The sequence below is a fragment of the Catharus ustulatus genome, chromosome 3, assembly GCF_009819885.2.
Source record: "Catharus ustulatus isolate bCatUst1 chromosome 3, bCatUst1.pri.v2, whole genome shotgun sequence".
In the NCBI taxonomy this organism is placed as follows: Eukaryota; Metazoa; Chordata; class Aves; order Passeriformes; family Turdidae; genus Catharus; species Catharus ustulatus.
The window spans coordinates 9293468-9314976 of NC_046223.1; the positions used below are offsets into that span (position 1 = coordinate 9293468).

At 41.4% G+C, this 21509-nt stretch overlaps 1 protein-coding gene across 1 annotated transcript in view; it reads left to right on the forward strand.

Moving 5' to 3' along the window:
• PCSK2 (proprotein convertase subtilisin/kexin type 2) overlaps positions 1–15987 on the forward strand; it is a 113353-nt gene extending 97366 nt beyond the window's left edge. Inside the window, exons 9-12 of the mRNA XM_033054249.2 lie at positions 6950–7165; positions 8371–8471; positions 10970–11197; positions 15274–15987. Coding sequence (XP_032910140.1) covers positions 6950–7165; positions 8371–8471; positions 10970–11197; positions 15274–15760 — 1032 coding nt within the window. The 3' untranslated portion in view covers positions 15761–15987. The remainder of the gene's footprint in view (positions 1–6949; positions 7166–8370; positions 8472–10969; positions 11198–15273) is intronic.
• The last annotated feature ends 5522 nt before the right edge of the window (positions 15988–21509 follow it).

A 21509-nucleotide genomic window follows, 5' to 3' on the forward strand; every position in this document is an offset into this window, starting at 1 on the left:
ACTGCCTCCACATAAGCTTGTACTGCATAGGCAGATTGCTGGTGAACTGGAAGGTTGGGGAGACCAAGGCAGAGCAAGGTCTCTGTGTAATCTCGCAGAGGGAGGTCTTGGGAGCCCCAGTCCGATGCTTCCCACCAGCTCATGACAGCAGAAAAATGGTCCCATAGCTCTTCTTTGTCGTGGTGTATCCCAGCAAGGGAGTACAATGGTGATTTCATTTTACCTGCGTAGGCTGCAAACTATACTTTCTGCAATAGTTAGCAATCATTATTGAAGGATGCAAGTTGTAAGGATTTTCAAATAATTCAGTCATGAAGAGAAAGGAATCCTCTTTCCGGAGGAAAATATAGTCAAAATTAATAGAGACCAGAAATTAACTGTCTCCTGTTCATAAGTCAGTAGGACCCCTGAAAAAGATGAGAAGAAGCTGTAGCTTTTTTTTTTGCTTTTCCTGGAAAACCAGTTTATTTCTTGCCATTGCTGTTAAATTACAGTAATTTCATGATTATAAGCCACACCATTTTGACTAAAATTTTGGTCCGAACCCGGAAGTGCAGCTTGTAATCTAGAGCGGCCAATATATGAACAATGTTCTGAAACTTGCCAACCTGGAAGTGCAAGCCCGCAGCAGCCCCAAGCCGAGCTGGAGCCCAGCCGGTCCCAGCGGTGGCAAGGCTGGCAGAGGCGGGGAAGACCGGCATTGGTGGACTGGGGTGGGGAAGCCCGGCAACGGTGGGGCCGGGGCGGAGAAGCCCGGAAGAGGCGGGCTGGCAGAGGCAGGGAAACCTGGCAAAGGTAGGCCGGCAGAGACTGGGAAGCCCGGCAGAGGCGGGCCGGCAGAGGCGGCGAAGCCCAGCAGCGCAGGGCTGGTGCGGGGAAGCCCAGCAGCCGCGGGCCGACACAGGGAAGCCCGGCAGAGGCCGGCCGGCAGAGACGGGGTAGCCCAGCAGAAGCGGGCCAGCACAGGTGGGGAAGCCCAGCAGAGGCAGGCCGGCAGAGGTGGGGAAGCCCAGCAGAGGCAGGCCAGCAGAAGCGGGGAAGCCCAGCAGAGGCAGGCCAGGGTGAGCAAATGCGGCAGCGGCTGTGCAGGCGGCAGGTGGGGGTGAGCGAGCCCGGTGGTGGCGGCAGCACCACTCGGCCGGCCCCTAGCAACCCTGCTGAGCAGCAGCACCGAGGTGGACCACCCGGCCCTGGCGGCAGCCCCGAGTGGGCTGAGCCCATCTGGCCCCAAGCCAAACCAGTAAACCCTGCGATCCCACGATTCTGTTACTAATTGGCAAATTTGTGAAAGTTGCACGCGGATCCTCGCTGCGAACAAAAGTGCGGCTTATAATCCAGTGCAGTTTATATATGGAGGAAGAACAAAACGTTGCTGACACCCCGGAAGTGCAGCATATAATCAGGTGCGGCTTGTAATCATGAAATTACTGTATATAGAAGGTGCTGAAATACTTCTGTTTTCCTAGAGGAAGAATTAAAAAATAGCTATCATATGCCAAGCAGAAAGAAAGTTGCTTATCAAATAATGTGTGCTTTGCATTTGCTACAGAATTTTCAAAAATCCACTTCTATAATTTTTTCACATTTTTTCAAATGTGCCCCATCTGCATTTGCTTCCATAGGAATGAAACAGTCCATATATGTCAGCAAGCCATTTGGATATCTTTACCTGAAATACCTTTTTACTGCACCTAAAAAAATACTCCTCACAGTCAGGTTCTGGTTTTTTTACTTCTTATCCCTCTCCTACCTGCCTTTTGGTGTCCTGATGCCTTTTCCTGGTCTTAAAAAATTGAGAGCCAGACATGGTTAAGGCGCACCAATTGCCAAGATGCATTGCAGTGAAGTGGTGCACCAAAAAGGATCCTTATTAAAATACTGAGGTTAAAACCCCTTATACATGTCTGGCTCTCAATTTTTTAAGACCAGGAAAAGGCATCACTGGTTCTGTGCTTCCCTGGTACTTTTCTTTTCAGGGCAGGAGCCTGTTCTTTGTTTTTAGTTTGTATTGTTTGGAAGCTGTTATTCCTGATCTACAACTGAAGCATCAGGCCAAGTCCATATCAAGAACATGCTCTAAAGACTGTTATGTTCCTTCCATCCATCATCAACCAGTGGCTGGGTGGCAGTGGGAGAACTGGAGGAGCCATTGCAGAGGCCATGCTGAGTTAGAGGCCAGACTGTTACTCCTGTGAACTTGCTAGCCTTAATGAGAAAGGTCAGGGAAGCTGGAGGAGATTTATTTCTCAAATATACCCATTTTTCCCTGGAAGGTGAAATCCAGCAATCAAATCTTCAGGAAACACTGGCTCAGGTACTAGCCCAGCAGGCATGATGAATGAAGAAAACAGCAAGGGGGAAAAACAATAGTTTAAGATATGCCTGAAGTTACATAAAGTGAGAAAGGCTAAAGTCTTCTGCCAGCTGACTTTTGCAAGGTAGTTCACTAAAGACATCTCTGTGGTCTTGTGCACTTGTGGAAGATGAGAAAAGGGGGTAAGAATACTTCTCAGGATTTTTTTCCTCATAGTGCAACTTCCCACTAAAGACACTGGAAATAGAAAACCTGCTGTTTTCTCAATGAGAACTTCACAGGAACTCTCTGTGAATTACTAAACATATAGCCTTGCCCAAAATTTAATTCTGATTAAACCTGAATTGAGAACTGGGCCTCTCTCAGGCTGGTAGTAAATGCACCAAGATCTATTTTCAGCTCTGAGTGAGATATGTCTTCAGATGGCTCAGAAGGGCGACTGCCAGGCTATGCATCACTTTTGGAGGAAATAAGCAGGTTTCTCTACAGGATTCTGGAGGAAAGGTACTCTTTTAAATGCATCTTACCATCTTGCTGTTGTTGTCTTCTTCCTGACTCTTCAGGCTCCCTCTGGTGGTTATAGTGTATGTTCAGTCCCATTTTCAGTCTGAAGGTACAGTAGCTTGAGTCACACTAGTAATATTTTTTTAGGTTCACATGACGTTGAGATGCAAATAGGAACTTTAGTTTGCTCTAAATATGATGTTTAATTAACCCAACTGAATTTTTTTCTGGCTTATGATAGAATCATAGAGTGGTTTGAGTAGGAAGGGACCTTAAAGGCCAGCTAGTTCTAGCCCTCTGCCATGCCATGAGCAAGGATGCCACCCCCTAGATCAGGACTAGATTAGTTTTATTGCTACCATCCAGAGAATTGAAAATTCACTTCTCCTGAAGCCATATATTTCTTCCTGGTAAATGACATGATGCCTGAGAACAACCACCAGTTTACTGTGCAAGCAGTCCCACTGTGGGGTCTGGCTGTGGGACATTACATCTACACTTGTTGTGTAAGCAGCAAGTCCTAAGCATCATTGCAAATAATGCAGCTGGGCTGCTGTCATTTTATTCCAGAAGTGTTTGCTTGTCCTTCCAGTCCTGGCTAGGAAGGAAAGGAAATTGGAATTAGGGTATTAAGAGATGAATTATAGGTTCTAACGCTAAGACACTTGTGGATGTGACTCCCATGAAAGAGATATCCTGAGACCATTCTCAAGTTACAGTAATTGCATGCATAAAACCCATCCCAGAGTTTCAGTTCCTCTGTGAATTCCCCTTGCTTCACACCAGCAATCTGTTACATGCATTTTCTGCCATTCTGCCACACAGATCCTATCCGTGGGGTAAAATACTTAGTAACATTTTACTTGGGGTAAAATGCTGAGCAGGGCTAAGTCTTTGTGGTGGACACTGCAGAGGTTGACTTCCTGTTAGCACTTAGTGAATTTCTCACATGAAATTGGAGTATTTCCTCACCCTTTCAAACGACAAGAAGGAAGATTGTTTAAGAATGAGTTCATACATGACAAGCATCTGCCACCAGCAGCCACCTGCCTTCTGTGTTGGGCAGCCACCTTCTTTTTTGTAACAGAGGCTGTAAAATCTGTCCAAAGCAGGTAGACGGTTGTGGTGGTGTAGGTGGGAATGGTGGTGGCAAGATTGGGGTGTAACCTCTAGAGGTAATCCAAAGACTAGGTCTGGGCCCTGTAAACTAATGGCAGTGAGAGCATAAGATGGGATATGGAAAAAGTCAAAGAGAAAAAAGCCATAACTGGTCTTGTTCTACTGATTTTTATTTTATTTTTTAAATAAATTGCTAGCATGGTTTTGTTCTTAAAAGTATATATTTTTGTAACACTATCATCCTCCCTTAAAACTCAACTGATACCAGGTCTTTGTGGAAGCTTTTAGATGGATTTCAGTGAGCTTTTTAATAGTCATTATTAAAAATCTGTGTCCTGAGATGTTACATATCTCTGTGTCAGCAATCCTGCTATGCAGTTCAGTGGATTATAATGCAACTCACTAACGTGTTTGAAATAATGAGGTTGCTCTGTTCAGTAGGGTGCAATAAATAATAGGAGCTACTGCTGGAAACCCAGATTTGATTTAAAATCCTAACTGAAAAGGTTCTCTATTAAAATGCCACTGCAGATTACTAAGTTTGTATATTCATTAACTTCCATTTCATGCTGGGCAATGAGAAGACCAGAACAAATTTTTTAGTATTTTGCTTAGTGCATCTAAACAGTGTGTTAAATTCCAGCCTTGCAGACTTCTAGTGCTCTTGGAAGTAAACATTGGATTACCTGAACTAAACACAGAGAGAAATGCTGGCTGTGCTGGAATCAGTTGGAGATCTGAGCTTTGAGTTCCATACCACTGATCTTTCCCTGAGAGTTAAATTTCTCAGGTCTGACTCTCTTTCAGACAGCTCCTACCTCTTTCTGATTGTGGAATTAGAAGGAGCTGAATTGATTCCTTCTCACTACCTGCCTCTGTGGAACCTGGGGAGAGGTTATAGATTTCTTTTGTTTAACTAATGGCAAGTGGCCCTTCAGCTTCAGTCACTCCTGTCTGTCTCAGCATAATTGCTGGGCTGTTTTTCTGTAGATTATTTGTATGGCCTCATAACTTTATTTTCTCCTTGGAAGTAGAAACTGGTTTATCAAAAAAACAGCTCTGAGACAATCGTACCTTTGGAAAAAGAAATTTATCGAGAAAAAGTAAAGGTGCTGGTAGAGCTTTTTAGCCATCATCTGAACCTATCTGGATCTAAAAACCAGTCTGTGAGATTACCTATATCCCTTTTAAAAGAACACTTTTCCTCATGGGACTTAGACCATGACATAAATGCTAATGAATCCGAAAAGTGTCTTAGCATCTGCCACAGGAGTCTTCAGGGTATGAAGCAAACCAGGAGATAAATGGAAGTGCTTTGTGTACACAATGTTGGAAAACTGGCTTTGGCTGCCAGTTACCTGGATTTAATAGCCTGCATAGATCTGTGTGTTTCAGCTGAAACTTCATGTATGTTTTGTTTGTACCAGTTTTCTCCTTTATAAGTGCTCAGCTTTACAATTAGAGGTGCAGTTGTTTTGCCAATTGATGAAGGCGATTTAAAGGACACAGAGACCAATAAAGAATGGTCTTATTTTACTGCTAATACTAAGGCAGCACAGAGGCAAAATGATACATTTAGTAAAATTATAAGCTTACTATGTCCTTGGCTTCAGCAACCAACAAAATAAGCAAGATAATGCACCTAATCAGTACTGTATGAGAGAGAGACGATAGTGATTGAGAAAGATATATCACCAATTGCCTAAATGCTTTACTATCATCCAGAACCTACAGTTGCTGGTTCTGTTACAGTGGCAATTTGGAGAACTTTCCAGGGGACTGGAAGGACCTAGAAGTGCATTCATTCATAAGTGAGGTCTCTGAAGTCGCTTCAAATGGGGGCGTTCCAGCTTTTATAACATACTTCTCAACTACACTTCCCAGAGCCCAGGCCACAGTGGGGGTAGGGGTTTCTTGCAAGTAAACATTTAGTGATGTCAGTTGGGAAAGTTTCTTAAAATTACAGTAAATTCACGAATACAAGCTGCACTGAGTATAAGCCGCATCTCTGGGTGTTGGCAAATATTTCGTTTTTTGTCCATAAATAAGCCGCACCCGAGTATAAGCCGCTCTGTTGTTCGCAGCGAGGACCCGCGTGCAACGAAGTTGCCAAATAGTAACAGAACGGCGGCAGGGCGGGGTTTACTGGCTCGGCTCGGGCTGTGCAGGCTCGGCCCGCTCGGGGCTGCCAACGGGGCCAGGTGGCCCAGCCCGGCGCTGCCGCTCGGTGGGGCCGCTTGGGGCCAACCGCCACTGCCACTGGGCTCAGTCACCACCGCCCGGTGCTGCCTCGTGGTGGCAAGCAGGGACGGAGTCCCCCTCGCTCCCGCGGCAGTGGGCGGGGACGGAGCACCCCGCCGCCTCCCTGAGCCGCGGCAATGGCGGCACGGGGCCCCCACCTTCCCCCCGAGCTGTGGCAATGGCGGCACGGGGCCCCCCCGTCTCTCCCCCGGGCTGCGGCAGAGGCGGGAAGGAGAGAATTCTCCCTCCTCTCTCCCCGCCCCCCGTGCTGCCTGCAGGGTGCCAGGCTCCACCCGCAGTGCAACAGAGTAACAATTTGTAACAATCACGAAATGCCGGCTTTGCAACTGCTCAGCTCGGCACTCTGGCTGGCACTTCTGAGGTTGTAAATGTCAGATTATTATTCATATATTAGCCGCTCCTGAGTATTAGCCGCATTTCTGGTTTAGGAGCAAAATCTTAGTCAAATTGGTGCGGCTTGTATTCATGAAATTACTGTATACATTTATTAACATATCTTGCAGATAATTACAAGGTCGTGAAAGTTCCTAAAGCAATTGGTTTCACATTAAAGAGGTTTGGTCAGTTTGTATGCAAGGTTCTTTGTTAAATAGCTAACATAGACAGTATCTTTCGCATGATTTTCAGGATTCATCTATGTCAACTTTGGCTTGGGCCTGTTGTTCAGGCCTGAGCACTTCAAAAGTTTACTGTTGCTGCTATCTCCTATTTGCTGTTGAACTCCAGAGGTTAAATTTTCCCCTCTCACAGGGCCGGGGTGGAAAAGGCAGCATCTATGTCTGGGCCTCTGGAGATGGAGGCAGCTATGATGACTGTAACTGTGATGGTTATGCATCAAGCATGTGGACAATCTCCATCAATTCTGCCATAAATGATGGACGGACAGCTCTGTATGATGAAAGCTGCTCTTCAACCTTAGCCTCCACCTTTAGTAATGGGAGGAAGAGAAATCCGGAGGCTGGCGTGGTGAGTCCTGATACTATTGTGCTGTTGTTGTCATCTTTGTGCATGATATATGTCTGTCTGCATGACCTATTGCAGCTCTTGTACTTTGGAGCAGCAGATGGTTCTTTTTTGAGATGAATATTTTTTCATTTGCAGTATGTGATGGTGCCAAAACTGTCAACTGAGAAGATGTGGGATTTTTACTGGGAACAGCAATGATTCTTCCATCTTTTAGAGCTTCAGAGGAAAGTTGGTGCTTTCCTTTATAAAAAACCCGATTACGAAGTCCAGTTGCCCTCTTTCTGGAGGACAGTGTGACGAAAGGTCTCTGTAAAAATCTAAGTTAACAACTGAGATAATATTTACTTGTACTGGCAGACTTAGTCGCCCACAGAGGACATATGTGAGTTCAGATCACCAGAGCCTGCTGTTGCTGCAGGGCCATACCAGCTGGAAAATAAGCAGGTTCGGTTCAATTGTATTTGGGATTCTCTTCCACTGTAGTGATCAGCTCTTCTAGAGCTGTTCTTCTGCTCTTCAGCACCTTCAGACTAGCCAGGACTTAGTTCAATTTACAGAGTGGAAAATGCAGGTGTGCTGACTCAAGGTTAGTTTTTGCCAAAAGCTCTTGGACATTTTCCATGGCCCTGTCTCAAGCCCCCAAAACACGTTGTGCAATCCTAAATGCCCACACGCAGTAGCAGATAGAACTGGTTTCTGTCTTCATCAGCTCTGTGATGAAACCAGCCAAAATCATCTGCAGTATCTTTGTAATTGTTGCCATAAAATGCATTTCTAAGGTTTTCTTCTGGTGTCTGCTAGTGACTAATCTGCACAGAAGACAGCAGCCTGGTGCTGCTGCTTGTCTTAGAGTTGGGCAAATGTTAAAAAGTTCAATAGTGTTAACAATTCTATTTTTAAATCTTTTTGATAATCAGAAAGAGATTTAAGGCCTTTGGTTAAACTGTCTTTTAAGAAATAGATGGGTTCTAAGTGATAATGAGAACTGGTTTACTATCTGATGACTTGCTCTTTGATTTGTGCTCTAAATATGTCTCACTGTGGTTTTAAATTGATGCGCTCTTCCAAAAAAGAAAACAGATTGTGGGCACAAACACAATTAAAGAACAAGGGCACAAACTCCACTTTCTGTATTTTTCTGTAGTCTGTAGCTGCAACGAAAATGGGATAGCTGGTTTCATTAATCACGTCTAATGTCATTGCAGGCTACAACAGATTTGTATGGCAACTGCACCCTGCGTCATTCAGGCACGTCTGCAGCTGCCCCTGAAGCAGCCGGAGTGTTCGCCCTGGCCCTGGAGGCTAAGTATGCTGTTGAGAAACTAACTCCTCATGAGCTCTAGAGAGGAGAGGGCCTGTGGTTTGTTTAATTTCAGTTGGCTGGCTGTGGCATGAGGGTGCAATAACCAGCTCAAAAGCAGCCTCATACAGTAGTGACATGCATGGTGACTTGCCGATGGAGCAACAGCCTTGCCAAAGTTGCATGGCAGATGTATTTTGGCTGTCTGGGTCTCTCTGTGTCCTTCCCATCCTTTTTATCTGGGGATTAGACTTCTCTGGTGCTGTTTGGAGGAAGAGATTATTTAATTTCTCCACATGTCCTCTGTGAAATGCTCAGCCTACAAAAACATAAGAATGGCCCTGTAATATAAGACAGGAGTTCATCTTGTGCCAGGGTACTATCTGCAATGACAGATGCTTAGGAAGAGGAAAAAGAAAAGGGTTTAAGAGTGATCTTTCAACAAGAGCTTCGTTGATCTGTGATTTGTAGAGACAGCAGTGGGTCTCTTCTGTTTAATAGCGGGCAGATTGATCTTCCTTGAAGTTGTCTAGCTCTTTTTCAAATTGTCTGTATTTGACACCTAGGTGTCAATAGTTTTTGTTGTAATGCTGTGGAATGTTTTCTTTGTTTTCTTAACCCATTCCTGGTAGCCTGCTTCTGTGCTGTGTAATTTCTCTGTTACATGATGGAATAAATATCTGTTGTCTATTTACCATGTCCATGGTATTCCTGACACTGGAATGTTGTTTTATGTCTTGGAATCATTATCTTCTTTTCTATTGATTAGGAAAAGTTTTCCTTACAATAACTTATACCATCTATTTACTTTATGTTAAATTTTTTCATGAACTGAGGCTATATTTGCTTACTTACAGAGTTTCAGTTGCTGTAACCATGGCATGAAGTGAGTACTATGTGCATAGTTTCCTTCAACAGTGCAGAATAATGAAGATTTATGAGAGGAGGCCAAGTTTACATTAGCAGAGCAATGACTATCGTGCTGATAACATGACTTGGTCAAAGTCTCATTTTTCAGGTTTTATATATGTAAAACACATGCCAAATGTTTAGCTATGGATGATCATTCCTTCTACTATCAAATTCATTCAGTGGGACAGCCACTCTGTAAAATATTAATATGGCCATAAAAATATAAATGCTTAATGAATTTTCTGACCACTGAATGTTTAAACTGGACTGGAACCTAAATATCTCAGTAATTATCATTCTTCTTCATTTGACCTACCCATAAAGACTGGAATTACTCTGTCAAATTATCATGAATAAGAATTAGCTTTAATACCCCCAACTTGCACTAGAATTTCTTGGCTTTGCTGAGAAGGCAGCAGGAGAGAGAAGGAGCTGTCAGTGTCTCCTATATTCTTGTGGCTGTATTGAATTGTATTGTGCAGAACTATCCTGGATTAGCCTTCCTGGGAATCACTGAAAATCTCCCATGAAGCCTATTCTTGCCTGCATTATGTCTGTCAGTTCATACACATTATAGGACTGACATGTCTCTCAAACCACACCAATCCATGAAATAGAAAGTACAGCTTTAAGATAAGTAGCAAGCTCTTAAAAGATTTCAATAATGATGCAAGTGCTATCTTTTTTCAGCTTTCTTGGGGGAATGACAGTAATTGCCTATTCTGGTGTGCATTCAGCATGCACACATGCTTATTACTTTGGGCACAGAAAGCTGAAAAGCAGATCCTTTTAGGCTGATGGTTTGAATCAGACATATTGTGATGTTGAAAGAGTTCATAAAACAACTGGAATAGCTTTAGTTATGTAGAATTAGAATGTCAGTTCTAAAGCTTTTTAGAAGAATAAGTGCCCTTCCTGTTATCATAATCACTGTACATCTAGGAAGACAAGAGAAGATGATGAAAAATAACCATTGCAACTAGGTAAATATTACTTGACTGCATCCATGAAGACTAATATAACATGGGTGGAAAACCTCTGCCATACCTTACACTGCAAAGCTGCAGGCACCATAAATCCATATTCACAGAATCCTGACATTACTAACACCTGGATTTTTAGAGGTCATCAGCGTCATCGGATTAGGGACTCTCAGGGTGGATCTTGGAAGGTCCATAGGAAAAGCAGGAGGAGCAGGCAAGAAAAAGGGGCAAGATCTAAGAGGAAAGCTAGGTGAAATATTTTATCGTGTTTGAATTTTTTTGTATTTCTCTCAGGATCTGGTATAATATCTCACTCATTAGTTTAATAATTGCACATTGGATGTATAATTTCTAGCTAAAAGAAGCTATTTTTGATCAGAAATTATTCTGCAATTTTGGAGAACATATTCTGAAAAGTACTATATGATTCAAACCTATTCTTGTTCCCCCTGAGATCAATAGAAACTTTGTTATTGACACGTGTGTAGTTACAATTTCAGTGTTATTCATAGAAGCAAATTTTACCCAAAGCCTTACTCAAATACAGTTATTCTTTAATATTTGTTTGGAAATACTCTATTGTTTGTTTCTCATGTTGCTCTTCCACAGCTTGCATCTGACATGGAGAGACATGCAGCATCTGACAGTGCTCACCTCCAAGAGGAACCAGCTTCATGATGAGGTTCATAGGTGGCGTAGGAATGGTGTTGGGCTGGAGTTCAACCATTTGTTTGGCTATGGTGTCCTAGATGCAGGAGCAATGGTTAAGATGGCAAAAGATTGGAAGACTGTTCCTGAGAGATTCCATTGTGTTGGAGGGTCAATACAGGAACCTGAGTAAGTGAATAGCCTAGTGGATGTGTTTGGCTTCTTCCAGGAATCTGGGGGACTGCAAGCATATGATTATGTTGACAAAGACAGTTAAAGAAACATAAAGAAATTTGGGTTTTTTTCTAATAAACCCTACCATTACCATTGATAAGTTGATAAAACATTTTTTATCAACAATGCTTGATGAAACTATATGATCTTTCCTGGGATTGCTGGAGCAGTACATTCTATAGCACGTCTGTATCCTCACTGCTAATGCCAGTAATGTTAATAGCAACATCCATTTCTCCTGTGCACTCATGGGTATGTTTCTGCAAAAGTTTCTGTGAATAAAGAACCTATTCCCAAATGAAAATTTGGGAGACTGACACTGTAAATTACATTAATTGCTGCCACATAAAATATCTATCAGCTAGGTCATATCTCGTTGTGAGATTCTTCAGCAGACAATTTTACCTCCAGAAGATTGAAAACATCATTTACAGGTACCAGTGATATGGTTTGAACACTACAGCGTTTGATTGCGCTTGTTTTAAGTTCTTCAAATCTGTAATTGCAGGGTTGGTAGCCAGATTATTTTCTGATTTACCTTTATGTGCTAAAGTGAATGAGTCAACAAATGAATGAATACTAATTGACTATAACAGCTTTAGTTAAAGTAATTGAAATACTAACCTAATAATGGCCTAAATTATATCTATACCATTTGAAATTTGACTTTTCAGTACCATTTTTGAAGGCACCATTATTCTGTTGGAAAAAGAAAACAAGCCAGGATGCCACCTTAGCACATAGCTTAGCCAGGGAAAGAGTGCATTTTTCCCCAAACTTGCAGATTGAATTTGCATGATTCAAGGTTCTACAGCTGAGCTCTGAGTTTTAATTTATCTGCCCTATGCACACTCACAGGTAAAAGACAAATGAGAATGCCGAAGCTAGTTTGAAGATATCTCTTGTTTATTCATAATTATCTGCATAATAATCTCACTTATCTTGGGGCAGCTCCATTTATTGAAATGGGGATCATCCTAGAGGAGGGCATTTCTTTATGTAGGCTGTAAGGGTCACTTGCCCCCTGTCAATTTCCTGACAAATCACTGCTATAATATTTGTGTTCCCCAATGAAAATGTCACTGACAGAAGATAATAAGCATTATGAAGTGCGATATGTACATTTTTTAAATTGCACTGTAAAAAAAAGCTAGTTAAGTCCCAGCATCTCTAGAGATTCCTTGGAAATCAAAACTCTGCACTTCTGCTATGGATAATTGGGTTATTCTTTCAATTTTGTTTGCTGAAGCAGCATTTTCTATATATATTCTTTGTATTTTTATTTAAGTATAGATATTTCTGTACATAAAATATGTATTTAGTATAAATTTATGAAGGTGAGTAGTTGATACAGAGGTGTGTTTCAGAGCAGCATTGTCAATTAAGCAAAAGGCCAGGAAATTATTAACAGACATAATATACCGTGTGCTGAAAGCAATCAGTATTTAAAACAGAAACAGTTGTTAGCAATAGGGACAAGGGTTCTAGCTGGTTTAGGGAAATATAAATTTTAAAGACATTGTAGTCCATTAGCTGAGGAACAGGAGCACACAGGAGCTCCTCCTGCTCATCTCTCACTACACATGCAAAAGTGGATATATACTATATGTAATCTCCCACTGGATACTATGCCATGGATATGCTGTATATATATGTACACATAAGTTGGGCAGTGGCACGTGGTAAGGCTGTGGAAAATCCATTTTCTCTTCTGCTCCTTTGTGTCAGGCTTTTTCTATCACCTCTGGTTCTTTTTGTTTCTTTAGCAAAATTCACCTGGACTACAATTATTAGTTAGTCTAGTGAAGCAGAGACTATTAGAGCCTAACTAATAGGAAAGGGGGAGATAGAGGAAGCCTTTTCTCAGTTTTTAGAGAGCTGAGAGAACTTCTGCACTGCCGTACTTGAGAAGGTGGAGAGGAAAGCTTTTTGCAGCTGTCAAGCCTTCCACAGAACAGGTGTAGTGGGAACACATTGCTTTTGTTTCTTTGGGCTTTAGTTTTGACAGGAAGAAAAGACTCACAGTGTGATGTCCCTCCTCATTAACTGGAGGAGATAAAATACTTATCACATCTCTGGGAATGACACAGTGTTTCATAAAGCTTTGTCCACTGTGTGAAAAGGCTGTGAGATAACATCAATTCAGATTGAGATTGAGGCTTCCCATGCAGAGAAACTGCAAGCACATGGCAGCTGAGAAATCATGACCCCCTCACCTCTGTCTGCATGTAGTGCATTTTTCTTGTCTTTGGCATGTAAAATAAATATCTCAAGGGTATATTATTAGTTGCTTAAATATTTTAGCTGTACAATATTTATGTTATACCAATTTGTGCTCCACAATACTCAGAACAAAACAGTTTTTTTAGTTTAAGCTCAGTGTTTAAATGCCTTGAGAATCTGGATCTGAATGACATTTTTCAGTAATTTCACGATTATAAGCCACACCATTTTGACTAAAATTTTGGTCCCAACCTGGAAGTGGGGCTTATACTCCGAAGCGTCCAATATATGGATGAAGTTCTGAAATTTCCCAACTCGGAAGTGCGAGCCGCGGGCTGAGCCAAGCTCGCAAATTGAGCGCCTGCCAGTAAAACCCGTGATTGCGCGATTGTTACAAATTGGTTACTCAGTTGTTCAGCAGGGGGAGGCAGGCTCCCGCCAGCAGTGGGCTGGGCTCGCTCCCTCCCACTGGCAGCAGGCCAGGCTCCCCCTCCCACCAGCAGCACGGGAGGAGCAGAGCTCACAAATTGAGCACCTGCCAGTAAAACCCGCAGTCATCCTGGACAAAGAAAGAAATGTTGCCGACACCCAGAAGTGCGGCTTACAATCAGGTGCGGCTTATAATCGTGAAATTACTTATACTCTATGAAAGGAGGACAGAGACTGGCCTGAGCCACTTTGTGATGTACCAAGTATAATATCTGGAGCTCATCTCAAGAAGAAAAGAGTTCCTGGAAGCTAGGCTTGAGTGAAATGCTTTCACTGGTCTCTAAAGAGCACAGTATTTCATTAGCAGAGGACAAAAAGCTGGTACTGATTTCGTTTGAAAAGAAGGTATTCATTACCACAGTATAGTCAATGCCCTTGAAAAGACTTTCATTTTAACTGCACAACTGAGGTCAGGGAGAAGCCACTGGAAGACAAGATAATGGCAAGATAGTGACCGGAGTCTTTTGTGACTCGGTCCCCTTTTTAATGATTGCGGTAATTCTTGTCTTTCAATTACTTCTTTTAGATGGAGGAAAATGTCACACTGCTTGCAGAACACTGATGGTGAAGATGGAGAGAATTTTTACAGTGTCCATGTATTTTGCCAGCCAGTTTCTGAGGCAGTGGGTAATTGAAGCTGCATCCTATCCCCAACGGGTTTAGAAGCCTTTACAGCCTCAGCTGCCAGACCAGACAGCACTTTGGCAACTCAGTAAACACATGCAACTTCTTTCCTTGGTGTGTATTTGTGCTGTTCAGGAGCTGTTTTGGGATGGAAATCTTCAAGGAAAAGTATTTTTCAAATGAGCTGACTCTGGGATCCCACGTTTGTGCTGGTTTCCAAAGCAGAAGAAGGACATAGACTTTAATATGACTGCACTGAAATTCTGTGCAATTGGTTCCTCCAACACCAGAGAGCCATTTGCTGCTGTCATTTAAGGAAACTGACATGACTGACTACTCACAGTTCTTTTACTGAGTATGCACATTATTATGCAATTATTCTATACAGGAGTGATAAGTAAAGACAACCATTAATGTTAGTAATTAAAGAGCAGTTTGTGCTTCTAAAATTATATTACTTCTCTCTTTGTGTAGTGGTGCATTTCATAATTATTTTCAAATTAAGGTTTAGGTATAATTTTCTAAAAGGAGAACATTTACTTCCTGGCTAAGTTTGCAACTATTATTTCCTTACTTTTTCATGTATTTATAAGGAAAATAATACAGTGTTTTTCTGTGAGGCACTAAAACCCAATAGTTTTAGCATAAGCCATATTGTACTGTTTTAATTTCTTTAATTGTATTTTGACCCACAGAAAAATACCACCAAGTGGCAAACTGTTCCTCACACTGACAACCAATGCATGTGAGGGGAAGGAAAACTTTGTCCGATACCTTGAACATGTCCAGGCAGTTATAACTGTGAATTCTACTCGGCGAGGAGACCTCAACATCAACATGACCTCACCAATGGGAACAAAGTCCATTTTGCTGAGCCGGCGCCCCAGGGATGATGACTCCAAGGTGGGTTTTGACAAATGGCCTTTCATGACAACTCACACTTGGGGAGAAGACCCCCGAGGCACCTGGGCGCTGGAGATGGGATTTGTCGGCAGCCAGCCCCAGCAGGGTGTGCTGAAGGAGTGGACACTGATGCTGCACGGGACTCAGAGTGCACCGTACATAGACCAAATTGTAAAAGATTATCAGTCCAAACTGGCCATGTCCAAGAAGGAAGAGCTGGAAGAAGAATTAGATGAAGCAGTGGAGAGAAGCCTGAAGAGTATACTGAGCAAGAACTAGTGCTGTGTTGCATGATGGTGTCTTTCCTTCCCCAGACCCCTCTACTCACCATTCTACTATCCAAACCTCTGTGTTAGACGTATTACAATGATTGTCTCTGTAGACAAATTATCACCCCTCCTTGATTTTAAAGTCTTATAGCTCATCAATAATTATTTTAATTGCCACTGGAGCAGTCCATTTTTTATCTCTAAACCACAAAATATACTTCCACCAAATACAATGTACAGTTTGTGACTGTAAATGATTTTTCTTTTGTGTCATACAAATAAGTAATAACCTGTAGGAGCGACGGTGGGCAGGATGGTAGGGACAGATGGAGAGATCTCTAAAGCTAGGTTTTGGAACTTGTGGTTTATTGTAAAGGGCATGGGTGAAAGGGCCCTGCTAGGAGCTGCCAACCGCAGCTCAGAGCAGGGCTGTAAGAGAGTGCGGGGTAATAGAGCAAGGGCTAAGAAAAAGAGGCAAGAGGGTGGAAAAAGAAAGAGCTCAGAGAGAGAGGTTCCCATTACAATACAATAAATCTTCTTCTGTGTTGAATATTCTAATTTTCACTAACCAATCAAATACAAGATACAAATCCTATAGCATTTACATACAGCCTGTAAGAATCATTACATTACCATACTGTTTTATACTTTAAACCCTAAAAACTACGCTTTGGACCCATTTTGCCAAGCTAGCATGGTCTTCTCTGATCCTTGGACTTGTCTGCAAGCAGAAGGAATTGTTTAATCAAGAGGGGATTACTTTCAGCTGGCCATACTATTATTTTCTAGTCATTTAGTAACTGAGGTTTCTCAAAGATGGTTTTCATTTCAATCTCGCTTATAGTTTCCATATTCTCAAAATCTTTTGCCAGGCAATCATATTTATAAGGTTTTCCTGTTTCATCCTCCCCAACAATAACCTGCAAGGAAGTTAATGGCTTTTCCCTTCATATTTCTGTCATAAATGTTTGTATTAAAAAAGGAGTGAATTTTAACACTGGAAATTGGTGATACTGAGCACATTTTAAAAAATTGGTGAGAGAGGGAATCACAAAGAGGTTGTCTAGAGAGGTCTTTGAACATGCTTCTTCTGCATCACTGACTTCAGTGTGACTTTTGCCATTGGGTTCAACTAAAGTAGCACTAGACTCCACAAAAAGAAATAATCCAGAGATAAGGGAAATTCACTAGTCTGATTTGCAGAAATCCAGTTATTTTGAGAGTTTTATTTCATACTGCAATTATACTACATACACCCTTCAGCTACAGGATGGGTCAACAGATATACAGTAAAGAAGGCAAAGTGATGCCAAAGCTGGGTGGCCGGGAAAAGTGATTTACAAACTGGGTCAGGGCCTTCTAGAAGCACAAGTTCCAGTTTTGCTGCAGTTTTTTTAGTTTGATTGTTTTGGGGGTTCTTTTCCTGTATTGCTTTTTGTTGGTGGTTTTTTTGGGGGGTGTTGGGTTTGTTTGTTTGGGATTTTTTTTGGGTTGCAATTTTGGCAATTTAAATCAATTTACCATCTTACAGCAAAACAAGTACATAGGGATGAGCTGTAGGATTTCTGGCAGCTTGTGTGCATCTGCTGGTCCCTCTACTGAGATGTTGCATTGCAAAATGAGGCTGTGTCAGCATTACCAACCACAGACACCAGTTTTCAGGGGTTTACAACACAGCTGCCAGTAAACTGATGTGGGGAAAATTTGAAGCGCACAGTTTCAGTCCCAAAGCAACTTTAAATTAAATTAATTTTTTTTAAGCTATATATTTGCTGTCGTTATGTTATGCAAATATATTTAAGGAGAAAAATATGTTGAAGTTATTAAAGTGTAATGCAAAGTTGGCCTTCTTGAGAAATAAAATGTAGTATATTTGGTAAGATTTGTTGGCAGTCACTGTTCTTTGCTGCAGCCCCACCTTGACTTTTTGAACATGAGTTAAAATCCATCTCTCTCACCCTCAGAGTATGCTCTGGCTATTGCTGAAAACATGACATTCTCCCTAGTGGGAATTACTGATAGAAGCAACCACTACATGTTCTCAGGTGTGAGATCCCAAATTTAACCTTTGAGAAATAAAGGGTCTTGATTCTGCGAATATTTAGGCACTTGCACTAAAGCCCATCAGTGGACCTACTCAAATGGAAATTTTAAGCAGATATTTCAGATCTTTGCAGGATCCAAGATCTACATTTTAGCAATGACTAGTTTCAGAATTTTATTATGTATTTTTAATATGCAGAGGGTTAATCTTAAGATGTTTTATTTAATAACAGTTGTCCTGGTTGATCCGGTGCATAGTAGCAGAAACACATTCAGTAAGCAAATATTTATCTAAAAAATTAAAAACATAACCCAAAGGTTCTATGGTAGACACGTTTCACTTGAGAATGTATAAGAATAATGTTAATTCAAGAGACTATCCATCTTTCATTTTTCCATAAGAAGCCTGTTCTTTCCTTTACCAAATGAAAAATAAACAGCTCAACCTACTCAAAGTCTGTGTGAATTACACTCTAAAGCCAAGCCAAGCAGCCTCACACTGGTCACAGGTTTCTCATTGTGTGCAGCAGTCCCATCAGAAAAATGTACCATATATATTTATGCATACACCTATATAACTAAATGCATACACACCCGTGGTATTTCTCTATGTGTGTATATATATATATATATGTATATGTAATTACATATATATGTGTAATTACATATATATATATTTATAAAGAGGATATATATATAACATACAATATATATATTCGGAATACATTACATATATTTGCATATAAATATATCTAGAATTACATGTGGTATGTAAAGTATAATACACATACATCATAACTTTTTGTGTGTATGTGATCAAAGAAAGAGGTTACTGAAAGTTTTTACTGGACTTCTGAAATGTGGAAAAGTTTTGGAATAAGAAAAGTCCATGTGGAATTCTTAAATGAACATGTACATGACTTCCCATTGCATTCATGTAATTTTGCAGTTGTCTGTTCAATTATTAAATATCATATAAAGCAGCAAAATAACTAGATGGCTCTCCATATTTTCATAATACTGACATAATTTAGTAATTGAAAAATCACAATAATGAGTGATATACAGGAATGGTGAATTTTTATATAATTATATATATTAAACCACATTTATATAAAATATAGAGATCTACTTCAAATTCTTGGGGGTTTTTGCTTCAAGGGATCACTGCAAAATATGTCCAGTTAGACTGAGTTTTTGTGGTATTGCTGATGGAAAATAAAGTTAATTTGTTAATATTTATAATAAAAGGGAAAATGAAGCTCTTGATGCAAAACAGGTGAGCCCTGTGACGATGTTTTATAGTATCAGTAAAATAAAGAGCTTTTATAAACTGGCAGGTCCTATCATCATTGCATATTTGAAGGTACATGGGAGGTAAAATGCTGTTCTCAGTGGGATGACTTCCTACTTCTCTGCTTTTTACAATGATAAAGAAATGTGTATCCTGCATGTACTGGATACAGAGAAGATAAAAATGATACTCCAAAAGAGTTGATAGCAACAGATTAAGAGTGAAGTGCTTTATGTTAATCTGTGAAATTCTGGCACACACAAGATTCAAGCCACAGGCTGGGAGGAGGTTTATTTTATTACGTGGCATTATTTATGTGGTTCAAACCCATTGGCTCCAAGGTCAGCTCTGCAAAGGCAGCAGCAGTGCAGGTGCTGAGCTGCATTGAGAAGAGGATGATCAGGAATAGACACTGTGACAGTTTTGCACTGCAGTTCATAAGCAGCTCTACAGAAGATGTTTTTTACTCTGCTCTTTGAAGCATTTTGATTCACATTAAATACCCTGTTTCCCTTTTCATCTGTACTTCCCACCCATGCCTTTTGGGTACTTTTTAGCTCCTGTGTTCCCGTGGCAGAAAGTATATTTCATTTTATAATATCATACCATGTCTGCAGCAGTACAATCTGGCAAGAACCTCCTGATCTAGTTCTGGTTGCCTCAGAAGTGAGAATGTGCCTGTAGTAACCTGAGTCTCATTCCAGCCTCTTGTTGAACAGGTGCTTGCAACTATTTCATCATTAAACTTTAGCATTTAAACACTTCATTGAGAAGCTGCATTTAATGAAGAGGTTAGCCCCTAAATTATGAGCCCTTAATTTACTGTACACTTCAGCATGGTCACTATTAACCAGATACTACTAGTGATTTTCTGTATAATTTTCATGCAAATTTACAGAAAGATGCCTGTGATCTGTGGCCTTACTGAGCAACTGCAGTGTCTGTGGAGGGCAGGTCAGAGATTGTAGCAGAATTTAACCCTCAACTCTTCTTAGCCCTTAGACTTCTGCTGGTTGCTGCCCAGGCAATGCAGTATGTGACTTGCTTCAGCAGAAAGTGCTATCAAATTAGATTTAGGAGCAGTTCTTACATCTCACTGAGCTGCTGAGCAAGGGTTACAGGCATCATAAACCAGGTCTGGGTCAGCAGCCAGTGGTGACACCACAACACAAAAAGTATTAATGTGGTGGAGGTGTTCACACAGCAGACACCTCACCCAGACTGTCCTGACATTTCCTCCTTGGCATTGAATGAGGCTTTTTGTATTCTGAATATTTGGTCCACTGTATTGCAGTGAAATCAGATGGACTGGGAGAGGGGGAAGAATACTCAGTTCCATCTAGGTATTGCCTGAACGTGTTTACACCCTGCTTTGTGACAGAATTATTAAACAGCCTGCCTATTGCTGCAAGAAGGGTAGCGTTTTTTGGGGTTTTTTTGTTGTCTTGGGGTGACATTATGATGCTTGTATCCCCAAGTCGTCTGTTCTGTTGGTGTTGAATATTGAGTTCTGCAGCTTTAAGACAGGTTCCAGGAGTGAAGGGGGAGAGAAGAGACACTGAGTTTGTTATCAGACTGCACTTGCTCCCCCACAGTCCTTCACACAGACTGTGTTGTCTGCAGTGGACAGCAGGAGAGAGCTCTCCTTTGCTCTTGGTTAGTTTTTCTGGCTAGCTGAGGCAGAGAAGCTCCCTGGGCTGTGGTTGTTTTTTTCCCCTTTTTCTTCAAATTGTTCAAACCTGCTCTGGACTGAAAACACAGAAGAGTACTGGGAGGTCACACCAGTGGCCCACCAGGCCTGGCCTGGGCCACGGCATTTCCCAGGCCAAAGGAACTGAGAACAGACTAAGTGAGCCAGGCTGCAACCTGTGGAAGGGGCTCTTCTGACTCTATTGTCTCTTCAGAGCAGCAAGAGGTTCTGCTGTTTACTATGGTTGATTTTTGTGCTGGGAAGTGCTTTGCCTGTTAAATAAACAGGATTTTTCCACTTCTTTCTGAGGAAATATTTTTTTCCCCTGAACCAGCTGGGGGAGGGACTTCTTGAATCTGTTTCCTAGAGGGACCCTATTCAGAGGTTTCCTCGCAAATTTGCCATAAACCAGGACATTTGTTTACCTTGCAGTAGTCAAACTCTTCTAGCAGCAGTTATTCTGAGCAGTTGCTTCCAGCTCACCAGAGGCTCAACCTGCATAGGCATTGATAGATTCCTTCTCTGCAGTTATTTACACTGTTAATATATTAAACTGAAAAGTAACACAGTCTAGTAAGCCATGCCTGGAATAAATTCCCACAGCATTCTAATAGACCAGCATCAACAAAAAGTCCTGACTAAAATTGTGACTGTGAGAGTCACCCGTCCCTGTTTCAAAGAATAAGGTGCCACTTAACCAGACATAACAATCGCAGTAGATCAGATGCTATA